We start from the raw sequence: 19,215 nt of genomic DNA, 5'->3' as shown, positions 1-19,215 counted from the left end.
TCCACAAGTCTTAAACCTGCCAAGTTTGAAGACCCTTGTATTAAACTGATTACTTGTTATACAGGTAGTCCTCAAGTTACGAGCACAATTGAGCCCAAAATTTCTGTTGCAAAGTGAGGCATTTGTTAAGTGCGTTTTGCTCCATTTTACAACCTGTCTCACCACAATTGCTAAGTGAATTACTATAGTTGTTTAAGTTAGTGATATGGTTGTTAAATGAATCGGGCTTTCCCACTGACTTTGTCAGAAGGTCACAAAAGGGGATCACATGATCCACGGACACTGCAGCCGTCGTAAATATGAGTCAGCTGCCAAGCACCTGAATTTTGATCATGTGATTATGGGGATGCGGCAATGGTCCAAAGTATGAAAAACAGTCATAAGTCACTTTTTTCAATGCCATTGTAACTTTGAATGGTCACTAAATGAACTGCCATAAGTTGAGGACTACCTGTGTAGATGTACGGTATCCAATTTAATGTTTAATGTGATGGTTTTGGTCATACAATTTAAAGATTTATTGATAACTTGATCAATGCTATGCTGTCGTTGGGGCAGGAGGTGGGAGTTGGGGTGTGTGATTTATTTATTTATTTGTTTATTTCTTTTTTTCCAGATTTTTTTTCTATTGTACTTTATTAATTTATGTGATTCTTTTTGTTAGTTTTTATTGTTTTTTTAATTTTAAATATGGTTTTGCGTTCTGTAAGCCGCCTCGAGTCGCCATAGGCAAATAGGCGGCAATACAAATGCAATCAAACAATGAATGAATGAATGAATGAGTGAATGAATGAATGAATGAATATCACCACCCAGATACTGGGGACAATGCAAATGTTTTCAATAAGTAAAACAAACAGAAGGTGATAAGCAAACCAATTCTTGCTCTAGGCTGTCTTCTCCCAATCTGGTGCCTTCCTAGAAATCCTCAAAATTGCAAGCCACATGCTGGAAAGGAACTCTGGAAGGTTATGATCAGAGGTGGTATTCAGCAGGTCCTAACAGGTTCTGGAGAACCGGTAGCGGAAATTTTGAATAGTTTGGAGAACCGGCAAATCCCACCTCTGACTGTCCCTGCCCCCATCTATTCTCTGCCTCCCATTGAGTCCCAGCTGATCAGCTGGGTCTCCTTTTGTTGCCCTGCACAGGAGAACGGAGCTGGAAAGCAGGTTAGTGGGGTGGGGAGGGAATGGGGATTTTGCAGTAACCTTCCCCTGCCACGCCCACCAAGCCACGCCCACAGAAACGGTAGTAAAAAAAATTTGAATCGCACCACTGGTTATGATCCAAAACACCTGGGCAATACCAGGATGGGAAAGGCTACCTTATTATGTAAGCATCAGAAAGCATGAAACAGAAAGTTTTTTAAAAAAATAGCTGCACTCATTTACCTGGTGTAAAAAGCAGGGGTCCCCAGCCCCTGAGCTGCGGCCTAGTACCGGGGCCACAGCCTGTTTGAAACCAGGCCATGGTAGAGATGCTCAAGCGAGTGGAGTTTTGCTCGCTAGTGCAAAAGTGCCTACAGCTAGCCTGAGGAGAGCTTCGTGTGCAAGTGCAAACACCTTCCACTCCCAAACAAAGCTCCTTTTGTGCGAGTGGAAGACGTGCGCACCTGACACTTGCACACATAGAGCTGTGCAAGCGCATGTGCGCCTGCCACTCACACTTCACTCCTCCCCACGCCTGGCCAGTCACCAAGCTGGAAAGGTTGGGGACCGCTGGTAGAAAGCATATAATTTTATTGAGGGTATTACAGTTGAAACTCTGGAATCTGCAGTTGTTCAGTATCTCAAGAAACATAACATCTGCCTCGTAATTTGGACACTGGAAAGCAAATGTTAAATATTATGGCTTAATTCTAGCCAAAGACAACTCAATATGTTCAAGTACAAAAGTATGCGATCAGTGCATTGTCACACCTGTATTGGGTGAGGAAAAACTAAATCTTTCAAAGACAAGCAAACAGCTGTATGTCTTGCTATCCATCCTGGATTCAGTGAAAGCTTTGGCTGTGTTTGTTTATTTTTTTGTCTGCTGCACAGGACAACATTGTCCACAGGCGTATTACAAATATGTAAAATGCTATCCACAAACACTGAATTATATAAAAAAAAGCCAAGAGAAAGAAGGAAAATTAACATCAATTCCCTCAATCCTACCTGTATTGTAAAAAGAAACTGGGATTAAGGCTACTACTTCATAGGACGTATCTCTTAAGAACTGGCCACCTGATCAACCTCCAAATGGTGAGCTAAGCAAGCAGAATCTCTGATGCTAATCTTCAGAGCATACCGTAGGTCTGTCCCAAACCCAAAGCTTAAGATGAAAGTCCTTTCTAAAGGGAGACCACGGTAACTGTCCTTAAGAGCTTCCCTTAATGATTATATTCCAACTGGAGCCATGTTGCAAGCTGCTTAACACCTGAACGAATTTTTCTTGCATTCACACCAATCCACTGAGCAAGATATAAAATGCAATTTCTCTGCAACTGATTCAGAACAGTTAGATGCACGTCAAATTCTTACTCATCTACTAGCAGTTCTGCCAATTGTTTAATTAATGTTGTTGCTAGATCTAATATTTGAGGCTGGTTTTCAACCATGTTATTGTAATGTAGGTACTGATGAGTTAATACGAAATGTTTGCATCTACCTCTGTTCGTCTTTTGACTATACTGTTTAAATTGTTTGTTTACCACAAAAAGATTGTGGCTATACAAATACAACTGTTGCACACTAATCCCCTTACTTACTACCTACTGTGCCTTAGAACAGGTTGAATTCATCTGTTTTCTCACACCTTGCAAAAAACATAGGAGAGATTCTGCTGTTTACCTCCAACCACTGACCAGCTTTACACAAGCTGAGATTAGAGTAAGAAAAAAACACCTTCTTGTTTCTATGTGCATTTCTCCAAATTTTGTGATGCAATTGATCTCACTAAAGGATAGGCAGAAAAATAGTACGTATGAGGAAAGCAGCACATGCCAAAATGTGCATTAATATGAATTCAGATTTTTCTACAAATCACACACACACACACACACACACACACACACAGAGGGAGGGAGGGAGGGAGAGATACATAGATATATAGATATTCATATAGATATAGATCTATAAAACAAACTGACAAGACTGCCAAATACTGATCTTAGACTGAATTAAGCAAGACAGATTCACTCATGCCTAGTTAAAATATGTATAAAAGTTCTTTTAATCTCTCAGTCTCACCGGAGGCTGTCTGAGCTCTTTGTACATTGCAGCCTCTCATTTGAATCCCAAGAAAAGATCTATTTAATTGGGCAGTTACATACTCTCTGACCCACAAAAACCGGCATACATAACTCCTGAAAGAAGCAGCTTCAGAGATCCTGTCAGAAAATGCTTCTTGGTTTTCCTGTTTGCTGGAGACATAGAAGAAGCTACTAATTTAAGAAAATGAATTCATATATGAGTTAAATTACATCATTAACTACAGTTTTAAAAACACAGTGGAAGGGACTTCATAGGTCCTCTAATAATCCAACCCTCCAGCTCCAAGATTCACAAGAACAGCTGACAAATGACTATCTAGCTTCTATCTGAAAACCTTTAGGAAATAAATTCCTGCTTTTCTTGTTTATGGTTATTAACACAATTAGAGATATAATATCTTCAGAAATTATGATGCAACAGGAAAATATATATATTTCCTCCTTTCCAAGAAATTTTAGCATTACTGAAAAAAAAGTCCCTTGATAAGTAATCTGCAATGTGTAATTTATGTTTGTTCATAAAAGTATTGTCAATAGCTAATAAAATTTAAGGGCTTTGATACCTGGTGGAAGAGAGTTCCATCAACATCTGGATTTTTAAAAAAGCAAGTGCATCAGCAAAAGAAGATTGTTGTGAGAATTAGTGCCAATGGCTTGTAGAAGAGTATTCTTGCTCTTATATTTGATAAATTATATCCTGTCCTTACACCCCTGCAAGGGTTGACTGCTGTACATAATCCTATATAAAAGTCTTCCTATTGCTTGAAATCATGTAAACTAAAGCCTGGATAGTATTTTTTTAAGTTTTTAAATTATTTTACTTATTTCAATTAATTGACCTGATCCTAAGAGTAATTATCCTAAAGAAATGCAAGAGCTTTCTTATGGCCTTGTGTGTGGAACCCATGTCAATCTAAAAGACAATTTCTGTAGATGACTTTTCTCTTGTGCAGACAAATTATAGATTATCTCTATGGGAATAGCATGTTGTGATTTGACAAGGTTAAATCCGATTCCTAGGCTGATTAGCAGCTTCCAGTCCACAATTTAGAGCAGGTTTTAATAAATGGATCAGAAATGTTAAACTGGGACATTAGGAGATGTCAAGCAAGAATTCTCAAACCGGGGGCAAGAACTCCAAGGAGGGACGTAAATACAGGTCACACCCGTTCTATCTGGATGACTTGCCATGTTGCTAGCTCTGGACTCCATGGGACCCAAGTCCCAGCATTGCCACCTGACAATTCTTGCTCTGGCCCCAACAACAATCTCAACCTGGTCCTCGGCACCACCCATAATGACCCAGCCAGAATCTAAGCATTCTTGCTTGGTCCTGCCTTGTCCCCCTTCCAAGGGTGACTCTTGCTGAACTATTTTTTGGAGGGTAACACACTGAGCTGGACATTGAATCCAACGTCCAATCCAGGCACTCCAGGGGTGCTAGCTTCCCACTGCAAACCAGATTTCCAAAAAAAAAAAGAGAGAGAGAAAGCACAGCACTCAAGACTGCTTAGAAATGCTAGACGAGGACCCAAATATCTGAAGGACCCCTTGTTTCCCTTTCCAGGAAGGGAAGATACTCTTAAAGAAGTCCTCCTTTTCTAAGATCTGCCTACCAAGCCCGCGGGAGAGATCATTCTCTCATGCTGCTCCCAAGTGATGGCTTTTTCAACTTCTAGAAGGGATGAAGAACTTCTTTAGCCAGGCCTTTTTCAGTTCAATTCATCTTAATTGTGACTCTAATTGGTGAGGTGTGTTTTTTAACATTGTAAGGTTTTTTAAAATTGTTGGTTACCTTGTTTTGGAGCAAAAAGACAATGCATAAATATTTAGAGTATACTTATATTGGGATGTTTCCATTCTTCTTGAGGATTTGCAGAAGGAAGGCCACCAAGTTACATTCCAAAATAAACAGATGTCTCCTAGTGACGACTTGGTAACTGCATTTGTGGATTATATGACAGTCGGACCATATGTGGATCATATGAGTGTTTGATGACAACCTCCTTAACCTGATTTCCAGAAATGCATGAGCAATCTAAAACGTAGCATAGAAAGCAGATCTCTGACGTTCTGCAGCTGAATCCAAGAAGTCAGTGATCAAGATTCAGAAGATTTAGTCCCATGACTCTCTTCTGAGCCCACTAGTATAACCTACAAGTTGCTCTCAATAATACAACAGTAACTTTTTCTCCAAATTAAAGCAAGCTGTGCAGTGACAGTGTGATACCTCAGGTTGGAGTTCTGAAATTCTTACTATACAGATTATGATCGTCTACTCAATTGTTCTGCAGTTGAATTCCACGGCTTTCATCCTGAAGCGATTTAACCAGAAGAAGGATCTCTTTTAACACAAAACGAGTGACTTATATTCATACCACAGGTTCACGTATGGTAGTTTAGCTTTAAGTTAGTGTGTTGTGGGGTTCCCAGATAGTTTGGTTCGTAAAGCATAGTCTTATGGCTTTGCGTAATAAGTAAACCTAGCCACCTGCATCTTATTCAATGCATGGTCACTAAATGTCTATGGAGATTCTCAGTCATCCGGGTCATGGTTATCCCAAAGGTGCTTTTTCAAGAGGCAACTGGACTTTCTGGTTTTTCTTTGAAGATGTTTCGCTTCTCATCCAAGAAGCTTCTTCAGTTCTGACTGGATTCCAATCCCCACCATCCAGTCAGAGCTTAAGGAGTTTCTTGGACGAGAAGTAAAACATCTTTGAAGAAAAACCAGAAAGTCCAGTTGCCTCTTGAAAAAGCACCTTTGGGACACTGTCACTAAACCAATCACCCATTAATATAATAGTGAACTCTGGACAATGCAGCAAATTTAAGGCAAAGGCATCTACAGGAAGAACCATCTAAGATAAGAGCTTTTGTCCTTTAAAACTCTACGTGACTTCAATTGAAGCCCATTATATTTGTCTCCTGTCTCTTCTCCGAATTAAAACAATGATATTTGACATCAAGGTTCTCCTACAAAAAACGTATTTCAGTAAGGTATTTCTGCATTCTGACACACACACACATTGTCTGATAATCTGTACCAAAGGATTCATCACTTAAGGGGGGTTGGTTTCTGAAATTTGACGTTTCAAGGAGACCAACTAGATACTGTCTTCAACCCATGGCTCACAACTTCTAACTTTAGCCACACTTGAATAAAGTGTCCTTAACCAGAAAGACTACAACTTTGGATTGGGAAGGGAGGAACAGAGAAAGGCCAAGTGTGACTCAGACAAATAAAGTCCAGAAAATATAAAGTTCAGAAAACATTTATAAAAACAACAACAACCCAGTAAGCCTCATTCTGTTTTGCACCTGTGCTGCAGATGAACTCTGGTGCTGCAGAGTAAACAAAACGCACTGCAGCCACCATGGTGGCTTTGTTTCTGTTAATTGTTGGATTAAAAAAGCATTTGCTTCCAGGGAAAACAGCCTCTGTGCAAAATCACGTGCTCAACCCTTTTCCATTGTTGTAACACCATTAACCCTGCAGAGCTAAAATAGGCTTCCCTGCTAAAAGGAAACCGATCAAAGGATTTCCCCTTTTCCTTTTGAGTATTGCTATCAATCCTGCATTGTCAGCTTTTCGTTGCCTTTAACAAAATGGAAATGGAGCATATCTCTGAAGCCCTATGTTGTCCCCAGGAGCCTGGTAGCACCATCAGACTACTGTGCAATATATATTTTGGTAGGAGATTAGAAACCTTGGATCTGAATACTCCATGATCATATAAATGCAGCGACAAACCGGGTCTCTAAAACAGCGTTTCCTAAAACACAAAAAGCCCTTGTGTGACTTCAGCCAGAGAAGACAAGATTCAGCTTTGAAGCTTTATATAAACCTGCTTTGAAAGGAAGGGCCCCCAGGATACCTGGCTGTCAAATAAAAAAGGAAGCCTCTTCCTATTGAAGGAACATCGGATCACTACTAATGATAAAGAAATCAATCCTCAGGTTAACACCCAGCCCGCATCGCTGATGCCAGCTCACATCCAACTGCACAGGGCACACACGCTCTCGCGCTCTCTCCACAAGCCCATCCCTTCCCATCATCCGACTTTTATGTAACTGTTCCGTTTCCTCTCCCACTTTTGGAGTCCCCACAGAGAGGAAGGCATCCTATTTGCTTTTTTAAAAGGCTGGATGGGAGAGAAAGGCCGCCAGATTTGGGGGGCGATGGAGGAAGGCACCATCCCCAGATGTGTTTCTTTGCTGGGGAAGGAAGGGCAAGGATGCACCCTGTTTTCACACACCCCTCCAGATCATTCCATTCGCTCAAGCGCCATTACTGGGAGGGTGTTGGGGAGGGTCCAGGCTTCTCACCCAAGGCTTGCTTGCATTGCCTCCTTTGTATGAGTAAAAAGGGAGGGGGGACAAAACAGAAAGCTGGGAGGAGGTGGGTGGGGACAGGAGAGGAACCTGTACACCCCATCTTCTAGTCCCTAACCTGGGGGGGGGCAGTGAATGGAGCTGCGTTAAAGCAGATTATATCCATTAGATGTTGCAGCCCGCTTTGCATGCAGGCACGCAGGCAGTTTTCCTGCCACAGCCCCCAATTCCCCACCCTGGCCGTAGGAGATATACGCACACCCTGTATCACCTTCTTGGAGAAGATGGGTTTGCAAAAACAAAAGGACAAAGCTTTGATTGTCTTTGCAAGAAGAATCGAATCCAGACTTATGAAACCTAACGGGGCGGTCATAAGGGGCGGGGAAAAAAGCCTCTTTCGCCTGTTCTTCCCGGCTGGGCTGTGAAATGCAACAGCCGTTCGCTGGAGATGCGGCGGCCAAAAGGACGGGGTCCGAAAGAAAAGGGATTTGGGGGAAGGCGAGGAAGGCAGGCAGGGTTGCTGCACCACCGTGCAACTTCAAGGCAAACCATTGTTTCCTCCCGATCTAGTCCCCCCGCCACCAGGATTTTTGGCTTGAAAAATAAAAATAAAACTTGATTTTCATCGGCGGGGCATCCAAAATCAGGTTTGGCGCGCTTCTTTCTTCCGGACGGCTGGACGAGCCTTGCCAGCTCGCTTTCCACCCCCCGCCCACCGCTTCCCTGCCTGCAGAGGTGCACACAAAGGGCTTGACCCGCCCTTCCCTCCGCTCCCTTCCCGGGGCTCCGGCTTGGGGCCAACTCACCGTGATGCGTGGAATGTTTTTCTTCCCTTGATAAGACATCTCGACCTCTCCCGGGGAAGCGGCGCTCTCCCACGCAAAGGCTGATTCCCGCCCGCGAGCGGCAAGGGGAAGAAGCAAGCGGTCCTCGGGTGGGAGGAGGGAGGGTTCTGTCTCTCGCGGATCAGAGACCCCACGGTCGCGGGGGGCTTCCAAGACGGGGGGCCCGGGGGGGAGGAGGAGGAGGAGGAGGAGGAGGCAGCCCGACTGCTCTCCCGGCTTTTGCACGCGTTAGAGATGCTGCTGTTGCGGCGGCGGCGGCGGAGGAGGAGGAGGAGGAGGAGGGGGATTTCTGCACAAAAGCCCCGAAGGCCGTGCGTGCAAACCTCGGGCGAGCTTGCAAACGACCCCGCAAAGAGGAGGAGAAAGTCCCGGTCGCCTTGCCTTCGCTCTGCCGCTCCGAGCCCTGCCCAGCCTCGAAGCTGCCGGAGGAGGAGAAGAGGAGGAGGAGGGAAGCAGCGCAAGCAGAATCGCCGCCGCCGCCGCCGCCGCTCGACAGACACAAGCCAGGCGAAACCTCCGCACAAGGAAGGTCCTGCCGCGCCTGCGCGCCACGCCACGCCCTGGACTCCGTCCAAAGAAGCGGGCCCGGGGTCCGCTCCGCAGCCGATTGGCGGAGGCCGTCGGCGGTATGCAAATGAAGCCCGCGGTCCGCCCAATGGGAAGCGCGCGGAGCGGTAACATGTAAAGTGGCGCAATGAAGCAGCCAGTGGCAAGGCGAGGCTGCAGACTGGGGGCGGGGGGAGAGGGAGGAATGGGCGGGGTGGTGGGGGGAGAGAGAGAGAGAGAGAGACGCTCGACGGCTAGCGGAGGGGGCGGTAGCGCGCAGGAGGAGAGAGCCGGACCGGGCTGGGGATGAAGGGCGGCGGGCAGTTGCTGCAGGGTCAAAGCGGGGCATGGCGCGGGGAGGCGGAGTGGGTGGCAGGGCTGTTTGCACGGCCGGGGCTCTCTGCATTAAAGCCACCCGCATGGAGAGAGGGAGGGCGGGGCGGTTGGTGTGATGCCTGCGCAACCCCCTTTCTCCACCACCACCACCCCCCCGCCGCTTTGCACGGGCAGCATCCCTGACCCGCAAGCCGCGGGCGTTGCACGGAGGCGTTGGAGGCGAGCGGAGCCGTTTTGCAGAGGAGGGAGAGCAGCGCGGCGGCGGCGGCTGTCCACGCCCTGTTTCTTGCCAGCCAGCCAGCCAGCCAGGAGAAGAAGGAGAAAGAAAAAAAGGGGGGGGGGCGTCTTCCAGGCCTTTGCTGGGCGCGCTTTCCCCCGACTCCACCCCGCAACCGCTTGCAAAAGACGCGAGAAGCGTTTCGGGCAAAGGGCTTGTGGGCGCAGTTTTTGCAGCAGGAGAATAGAAAGGCTCTACGGACCCGGATTGTTCGCGCCTCCCCCTCACGCCCCCACCGCTCGCCCCTTCTCTTTATTTGTCTGCCCCTGGCACGTCTGGTCCCTTTTTGCCAAGCCCGCTCCTCTTCCTTCCGTGCTTTTTTTTTTTCTTAAAAATAAACGATTCTTAAAAATTGATAGTTTTGACTCGCGCTCTCTGGGCTGAAATAGAAAGGATATTAGTGGGTGATGGGAAAGCTAGGCGGAAGGACCCGGTGAGACGCGCTATAAAGGCGATCGGAAACAGGGAATAGTCCCAGAATAAAAAGAGGATACCCGGGAAAGACGGATCGTCTTCAAAAGCCAACTCTGGTGGATTTGAAAACAGGCGAGTTGGTTCACACGTGCAAGGTTGGAGGAGCTGAAGGGTTTGCACGGGTGAATGAACAGATGCGCTTTAACGAAACAATTGAGTCGGTATCGCATACAATATACCGGACCACACAAAAGAATTGACGATCTTTAAGGAAAGGAAAGAGGTGGCAAAGAACTTGGGAATTAGGAATTAATCCATACCCTGCGGCAGAGGACTTTACAAATAGTTCTTCGCTTGCAATTGGAAGCAGAATTTCCATTGCTGAGCAAGATGGTTGTTCAGTGAGTCACACCCAATTTTGCCAGGGTTAAGTGAGTCGCTGCACGTTGTTAAGTGAATCACAGTCATTAAGTGAATCCTGGGGTTCTCGTTGGCTTCGTTTGTCAGAAACTAGCTGGGAAGGAAGATGCTGCAACCATCATAAATAAATGTAGGTTGCCAAGTGCTCAAATTTTGATCACGTGACACTGGACAATGCTCCACCCATAAGTGCAAAGACTCTTTTCAGTGCCATTATCGCGTTAAAAGATGGTTATAAATCAAGGACTACTTACAAGGAATCATGCAAATAAATCCAAACAAAAGTTACTAGCTTACCAATTGTTTTAAAATAATTAGATGGTTAATAAATTCTTAGGCGCTTTCCAAGTCAGCATTGAAATGCAGGTAAGGAAAAAAAAAACATCTGCAACAAATGGTGCAGTGAGATCCGTCTCCCTACCCTAATCCTTTTTGTGTTTTATTCCAAGATCTCTTTCCCAGCACCCATCCCCAAGGCAAGAGGCCAAGAATAATAGAGATTCCTAAATCCTTTCGTTCCTCTTGGGTATCAGGAAATGTTAAAACTATCAGACAAGGTTAATATTTGGAAACTCTGAAGCTGATCTACACAACCTATGAAAATCTGAAATGAAATGTTGAGGTCTTCCTGTCATGCTTTCCAAGTTATCTGCACCCTTGATTGATTGATTTGTTGATTGCACCAGAAGGCAAGACACAAGAAACAACGGCTGGAAACTAATGAAGGAGAGAAGCAACCTAGAACTAAGGAAAAAATTTGTAACTGTGAGAAAAATTAATCCATGGAACTGCTTGCCTTCAGAAGTTGTGGGTGCTCCATCCCTGGTGGCTTTTAAGAAGAAAGTGGGCAGCCATTTGTCTTGAATGGTATAGTAGGGTCTCCCGCTTGTGGAGGAGGTTGGACCACCAAACTCCCTTCCAACTCTGTTACTCTCTTATTCCTGCTATTACTACCTGGAGTTTCATCTAGACTTGTCAAATTGTTCTTTCCTACCTTCCAAGGCCTGATTCTCCAAACCAGTCTAAAACTTAGCACCAAATTGTAATTCCGCATTAAATGCAGAAAACGATTAAATTCCTAGAGAACAATCCTGTTACCTGTATGTCTTAATCAAGCGGTTCTAGTCTTTATCCTTCTTTTGAGCTGCAACTGGAAGGGCATTTGAACCAAAACAATGTTTATATTGGGTATGTACAAGCGTTGAAGCTGTCCCTGGATTTGAGGAAGCTCTGATCCAAGAAGTCCTGCTGGAAATTAAAGCCCAAGATCAATGCAATGCTCTCTTTAAGGGCCAGTGCCGCACTGAGCAAGTGTCACACTTTGTTCTAGACCTGTGATGGCGAACCGATGGCACACGTGACGGAAGTGGCGAGCAGAGCCACTTCTGCCAGCATGCGAGAGGTCTCCCAGAAGAGCCCCACTGTGCATGCGCATGTGCCTCCTACCAGCCAGCTGATTGTTGGGTATCTGCTGCTCATGCACGGGAGGAGACATGCGTGGAAGATGCATGCATGCATGCTCAGAGGAATGCAGCATGCGGGAGGGTTGCGTGCACATGCGCAGAGGCGTGTGGTGCAGAGGAGTCGCACACGTGCAGGGGGACGCATGCGCAGGGTAGGGGAGTCGCACGCTCATTGCATCATGAGTTCAGGCACGCGAGCGCACTTTTGGCATGCAACGTGGCAAAGTTTAGCCATCACTGTACTAATGTATGTAGAATTGCAAGGATCAAACTCATGAAAGCCAAATCAAGTCTTGATTTAAGTCCAGTTGCAACAAAATGCCCCGGTTTTCACATTCTCTAACACGGCAAAGCAGATGCTCATATGCTTTGCATTTATTGAAAGAAAGAAATTCCCCAAATAGCTGCCTAGTGATGACCAATCCCTGGAATTCGTTAGTCCAGATGTTGACTTGTCTGCCTATCCCAATGACAAGATCAAATCAAATCAAAAACAATTAGAACAATTAACCAAGTTGCCTCCAGAAGTTGTGAATTCTTCAACATTGGAAGTTTTTCAGAAGAGATTGGATAGCCATTTGTCTGAAGTGGTGTAGGGTTTCCTGCCTAAGCAGGGAGTTGGACTAGAAGACCTCCAAGGCCCCTTCCAACTCTGTTATTCTATTCTATTCAAAAAGTTTATTACAGTCAAAGAGACCAGAATAAATATTTGTTCTGATATTTGATTTGAAAGACAAGATCAATAACCACCTCACAGTTTCTCTGTTACCCAGTAACACTTCAGATAAGTTGGACCTCAAGTTGGAATGACTGAACTAAGGTTTACAACTGGAGAACATCAGACTGGCTGAGAGGGGGGCCAAGAAGTGGTTTGCAAATATATCCCAATCTAGTTTTTTCTTATTCATTCAGTTGCCTGGGTTGCCTGCTAAAGAAGACAGGCCACACATTTGGCAAAGCTCTTGTTTACCATGGTCTGTTAGCCAAGTTGCAATTAGCTGGATTTCTAGCGCAGCACATTAAGCCTCAAATCCATCCTCACAAGCCACAGGGGTTGGATTTGCACTACATGCTAAGCTAAAATGAAACACCCAGCAATGGGCTTAGCGTGGGCATGTAAGCCAAGCCACCATGCACTGGCCAGAAATGAGTTGTAAATTGCGAGACAGAAAGCTCAGGATTGGATCAGTATCCATGGTCTCCTCCCAAGGGAGTCTTTACTAGACACTAGAACCACTTCCCAAAAGTACTGGAGTGTAGGAAATAGGAATTTACAAAGTGGGGCTCACAGCTATGGGCTGCTTGATGCAAAGGCAACAATTGCATACAATTTGCATATTCTTGTTCTACTTTGTTCTGTGGTTTCAGTTTCCCTCTCATTTTTATAGAGATTCAGTCTCCAAAAGACACTTAGAAGAACATGAGAATGTAAGTGCAGCATCTGTCTGCAACACTTATAAGCAGATACAAATAATAGAGTTGGAAGGGACTTTGTAGGTCATCTAGTCCAACCCGCTGCCTAAGCAGGAGACCCTACACCATTTCTGACAAATGGCAGTCCAATCTCTTCTTGAAAGTCTCAAGTGATGATGCTCCCATAACTTCCGAGAACAAGATGTTCTGTCAGAAAGTTTCTCCTTATTTCCAGGTTGAATCTCTCCTTGTTCAGTTTCCATCCATTATTCCTTGTCTGGCCTTCAAGTGCTTTGCAAAATAGCTTGACCCTTTCCTCCTCTCTGTGGCAGCCCCTCAAATATTGGAACCTTGTATCATGTCCCCCCTGGTCCTTCTCTTGACTAGACTAGCCATGCCCAGTTCCTATAACGGTTCTTCATATGTTTTAATCTCCAGTCCCCTAACCATCCTGGTTGCTCTTCCCTGTTCTTTTTCTAGAGTCTCAACATCTTTTTTTTAGCAAGTTTTATAGTTTTATAGTATAGATCAGGCGTCTTCAAACTTGACAGCTTTAAGACTTGTGGACTTCAACTCCCAGAATTCCTCCTCCAACCATGTTAGCTCAAGAATTCTGGAATCACCTTGCCAAGTTTGAAGACCCTTGGTATAGAGCCATTTGCTTTTTTATAAAGCAGCTGGATCTCTCCATGGGATAGTCCAGTGGTGGCTAAACTTTTTGGGCTCCTGATGCACATGTGCTCGCACCCAGAAGGCAATTCATGCGCCCACCCACCCGCCCTTGCACATGCGTACACGATCCCCCCACCGCCCGCTTACCTGCAATGCACGCCTCCCAGCTGATTTTTTCAGCCTTCCAGAGGCTTGAAGGAAGCCTCTGCAACCTTTGGTGGCCGAAAAATGGGTCCATTTTGTCACTTCTCGTATATCTGGAAATATAGGAAGTGAGAAAACAGGCCTGTTTTTCGGCCTCCACAGGCAGCAGAGGCTTCTCTTGAGTCTCTGGGAGGCCGAAAAAGGCCTGAAAATCGGCTGGGAGGCACGCACATGCGCAGTAAGGTAAGTTTGCCTGGGGCTCGCGTGCCCGCACAAATGGCTCAGCGTGCCACCTGTGGCACACGTGCCATAGGTTCGCCATCATGATTTACAGAGTGTAACCTTCATTGGCATTGAGTAACTGCAGCATGTTACGTCATCTCATGGGTGAGTTTGGGCTTAGAATGATTTACAAACCCTGGTGTATGCCAGGACAGGTAGTCCACATTTAGCGACCATGGTTGGGACTGGCAACTTGTTAACTGAAGCGGTCACTAAGTGAAGTACAACTATCCTTATGACCTGACTTCAGTTTGCCTTTGCTCTACCAACTTTTGAAGGTCGTATATTGGTTGGATTAGTTGAGAAGTCAAGTTTTTTTATCGTTGTAGCTGAAATGGTCACTCAGTGAGGACTACCTCTGAAACATCATGGTTTATTCACCAAACAATAGTTCAAATGAATCAGTATGATAGAGGAATCAGGCCTATTTTATTTGGGTGGCAAAGAGTTCAGTTGCCACCCTGAAAGCCAGATTCTAACTCTGCTGCCACCTAGTCTTCCTCTGGTTTTTGCAACATCATGGGATAGCTTTAATGGAATGGTGCGGTGGCCTAGAAGTGGAGCTGTTATCTCACAATCAGGAGGCTGTGAGTTCGATCCTAGGTAGAGGCAGACATTTCTCTCTCTGGGCACACTGAGAATATATCTCCTGAACAAAAATCCGTACTGGTGACAAGAAGGGCATCCAGCCATTAAAGCACTCTGCTAGCTCCATTCAGTTGCCCAGACTCCACCCCGCAAGGGATTATGGGGTTGTTAAATGAAGAAGATGGGATAGCTTTAATCTGAACCAAGTCCTCAAGATTAATAGAACTAAACTCTCAGTTAAATAGAAAAATCAGTCCTCCAGATGCTGTCCCAAGAGGATCTCAATAGCCTCTCCACACTGCTGAATAGCCTTCACAAGACCAGAAATCTTGCATTGTCTGCCACTGAAGAGAGTTAAGTACTGAGTGCCTTCACTTCTTGTGCTGTGTAATATTTCTTAGTCAAACCTCAAAGCGTACAAGTAGTCCTTGACTTAACAACTACAATTGAGCCCAAAATTTCCGTTGCTAAATGAGACAGTTGTTAAATAAGTTTTGCCCCATTTGACAACATTTCTGACACAGTTGTTAAGTGAATCTCTGCAGTAATCAGTTAGTATTAAGTGAATCTGGCTTCCACATGCACGTTGCTTGTCAGAAGGTCGCAAAAGGTGATCACATGACCCTGAAACATTGCAACCATCATAAATATGCACCAGTTGTCAACCATCTGCACTGCAGTGGGGCAGTGGTTAGAATGCGTTATTGCAGGCTAATTCTGCCAACTGTCAGCAGTTCAATTCTCCACCAGTTCATGGTTGACTAAGCCTTCCATCCTTTCGAGGTCAGTAAAACTGGGACCCAGATTGCTGGGGGTCCGTGATTCTGTAAACTGCTTAGAGAGGGCTGTAAAGCACTGTGAAGCAGTATATAAGTCTTAAGTGCTATGGCTATCTGAATTTTGATCCCATCACCAGGGGGATGCTGTAAGCGTGATATGTGTGGAAAAATAGTCACAAGTCACTTTTTTCAGTGCCGTTGTAACTTTCAACAAATGATCGTAAGTTGAGGACTACCTGTACTACGTACCACCTAATTCCAGAATACTGGGCTAAACTCAGAAGGTTGTTCTTTTAAAAGAAAGATAGGAGACCTAAAGCTAGGAGGAAGATAATAATGGGAAAAATAGTGGAGACAAGGGAACTGTGTACATAGTTTAAAAATACCCCTCAGTCCTGAGATCTAAGATGGAGGGAGAAAGAAAAATTAAGTACTAACAAGATGGAGAGAGGGTCTTTTGTAAATGAGGAGACACCCCACTGCTACTACCCTGCAGCAGCCTGCTAGAACAAGGGTCCCCAAACTTAGCAACTTTAAGATTTGTGGACTTCAACTCCCAGAATTCCTCAGCCAGCATCACAGTTCACAACAATATCTTATTCTTTGAGCCATCCCAGGCTTGAGTTTATGGAATTGGTCACACCTTGGCCTTGTACCAGAATAAAATTTAATCATTATTATTATTATTGGTTGTTAAGGACCCACTTTATTTTACAATTTAACATTTTTATTGAGTTATAAAATAAAATAATTATAAAATACAGGAATAAATGGGGAAACAGTGGGGAGCAAGAGGGGGAAAAGAACCGAGGAAGGGTAAGAAAAAGAAAAAAGAAAACGGAACATTGACTTCTGACTCTGTTGCAGTAAAATAAGGCATTACCGTCAAATCACAGCTTTTTTATTTTTTTCATAGTAATATGAACAAGCCATAGCTGTAAAGATCTATCAATCTAATTGGTAAAACCCAAAGTCACATTTTCATTCTTTTCCACTTCAAGCACGAAGTTCAGCAGCAGTCTCCATGTGGAAGAATAAAATTTGATTATTATTTGATAATGCCCCACACCACATGAAGGTGAAATTATTAAGGCTTTGCCATTTATTTTTGAGATCTGGTTGGGTTTCCTGATCTTGGTGCGATCAAAGATTGCCTATGCTGAGAAGAATGAAAGAATCATCCTTTGGTCGCCAGCCAGTTTCTGTCACCAAGAAGCTTCCTTTATCTGCCAGCATTTGCCTTCTTAATGAGTCGTTTATTTTCCTGACCTCCTTTCTCCTTATCTTTGAGATAAGCTCTCTAAGCTCCTAACTGCAGTAAGTAAAGAGAAGCAGAGTTCCACTACTTTGTTCAAAGGTAATTTTGTTTTGACAACATTTGTACAAATTCTAAAGTCCCTGACAAGTCTAAAAAAAAGGAGGGATGGCACACTGGACTTTTCTTAATTATTACCAGTTGTCCTGCATTTAACTGCTAGTAGGTTGCTTTATGTTTCATGAGTTCTACCATGTACTTCTCTTTCTCCTTCTTTTCTAAGATTATTTTCCTCCGTTTTTTTTATGTCTTCAATTACACTGACTGACATAGAGAATGTTTGGTGCTATTCAGTTAATTTAAACAATTCTGTAACCCTCTCCCCCATATGTTTTAGCTTGTGAGTTGTGCAAATGAGGTTTAAGAGGAGGATAAAGGGAGCTCAAGAAGCCACAACCTCCTACAATTGGACATCCCAGCCATCAGGAATCCCAAAAGTGAAAGTCCACATATCTTAAAAGTTTAAAGAGCTGCCAAGTTTAAGCAACACTGCTCAATGGCCTAGATGCTAGATTGCCAAATACTTTTCTGTTGGTTGGTGATGTGCTAAAGGGAGATGTTGTAGAGCGATGGTAAGGAAGAGGCATGAGACCAGAGCGTACAACTAACAAGGCTTTATTGTGGGGAATAAAGGGTTGTCGCATCTGCTTGCTAACTTGCAGACTAGCGGGCGACAACGGGCTGGCTCTGCCCGACAGCCAGCTTATATAGCCGACTGTCAAACGGAGCCAACCAATGGGAGCGGCTGGTGCTCCCGCTCAAACAGCGGACCTGGTTGGGAACTCCCACCAGTTCCACGGACATAACACTCCTTTCCCCCAGCTGGGAACATGCGTAGTCCTGCAGGTAAGCCGGCTGTCTGCGCTGGCGACCAGAGCGTCGCAGTTCGGGTGAACTGTTGGCTGGTGACAAGTCCAGGGCCTCGGAACGTGCCTCGACGGTCGTCGGGGCATGGGCTTGCTCTGGCGCGGTGTCCTGCGAAGTCGGCGAGTCCCTTTGCTCGGGCTGACCCAAGCGAGTCTCGTGGTCCGGTTGGCAAACTGGAATGCTCGGCTGCTGAGTCGGTGACCCTGGCCGAAACTCGGGTTCTCCAGTAGACCTTCCTGTTCGCCGGGAAGCCCGGGTCCCACAGGGAGCTTCCGTCTGGCACCGGCAAGGAGGCGTTGGCGCTGGCAGGTCGGGTTGGGTTGGTATCAGCCGCACGTCGCCTTCTGAGTTGGTCCACGTGCCTTCGCCACAAGCGTCCATCTTCTAGGAGGACCCTGTAGGATCTTGGACCTGTGACTGACACGATTTGACCTGGTACCCACAAAGGATCCCTGCATAGTTCCTGGCGTACACCAGGTCTTGCAAGGCAAAGTCTCGGACCAGACTGTCAGACCCTAAAGGGGTGTCTGGGCAGTAGTGGGGGTGTAGCCTGTCCAGGGTGGTTCTAAGTCGTCTCCCCATTAAAAGTTCAGCGGGAGATTTGTTAGTAGTGGTGCAAGGCGTCGTATGTTGGCTAAGCAGGAAACGAGACAGTTTAGAGTGCCAGTCTACCTGGCCAAACCTGGCGAGTGCCTCCTTGGCTGACCTTACCGCTCTCTCTGCCATCCCGTTGCTAGCGGGGTGAAAGGGAGCTGTAAGGACATGTCTGATGCCCAAATTAGCCACGTACATACTGAACTCACATGACGTGAACTGCGGGCCATTGTCAGACACCAGCGTGTCTGGAAGTCCATGGGTGACAAACAAACGGGTCAGGGCTTTGACTACTGCTTGGGTGGTGGGTCGGGAAGCAAGGCCACGTCAATCCACTTGGAGTAGGAATCCACGACCACCAAGAATGTCTTGCCATGCACTGGTCCAGCCAGGTCGATGTGCAGGCGAGACCAAGGGGCACTAGCACTTTCCCACCTGGTGGGCGTGGCGGCGGGCGGGGCAGCCCTGGTTTCTTGGCAGGGTTGGCAAGAGCTTACCCAGTTGGAGATTTGAGCATCCATGCCGGGCCACCAAACGTAGCTGCGGGCCAACGCCTTCATCCTTACGATGCCCGGATGGCCCTCGTGAAGCACCTTCAGGATGGGTACTCGAAGGGTGGCTGGGATGACTACTCTTGTGCCCCACAATAGACATCCCTGTAGCCTCGACAGT

The 19,215-nt window shown here is 45.6% G+C and overlaps 1 protein-coding gene across 4 annotated transcripts in view; it reads right to left on the bottom strand.

The window, feature by feature from the left end:
• DPYSL2 (dihydropyrimidinase like 2) overlaps positions 1-19,215 on the bottom strand; it is a 95,550-nt gene that overhangs the window by 60,867 nt on the left and 15,468 nt on the right. The window contains exon 1 of one of the 4 annotated variants that reach the window (XM_026714884.2): positions 8,395-8,975. The exons of 2 other annotated variants lie outside the window; for them this stretch is intronic. In XM_026714884.2, coding sequence (XP_026570669.1) covers positions 8,395-8,433 — 39 coding nt within the window. In that variant the 5' untranslated portion in view covers positions 8,434-8,975. Of the gene's footprint in view, positions 1-7,859; positions 7,879-8,394; positions 8,976-19,215 lie in introns of those variants that run through there. One more of the 4 variants, XM_087938881.1, reaches the window with a different exon arrangement.

The sequence above is a fragment of the Pseudonaja textilis genome, chromosome 9, assembly GCF_049901715.1.
Source record: "Pseudonaja textilis isolate UNSWEBS1 chromosome 9, rPseTex1.2, whole genome shotgun sequence".
Classification (NCBI taxonomy): Eukaryota; Metazoa; Chordata; class Lepidosauria; order Squamata; family Elapidae; genus Pseudonaja; species Pseudonaja textilis.
Note: the sequence above shows the minus strand (reverse complement) of the source record. Positions and strands in the feature narration are given on the sequence as shown.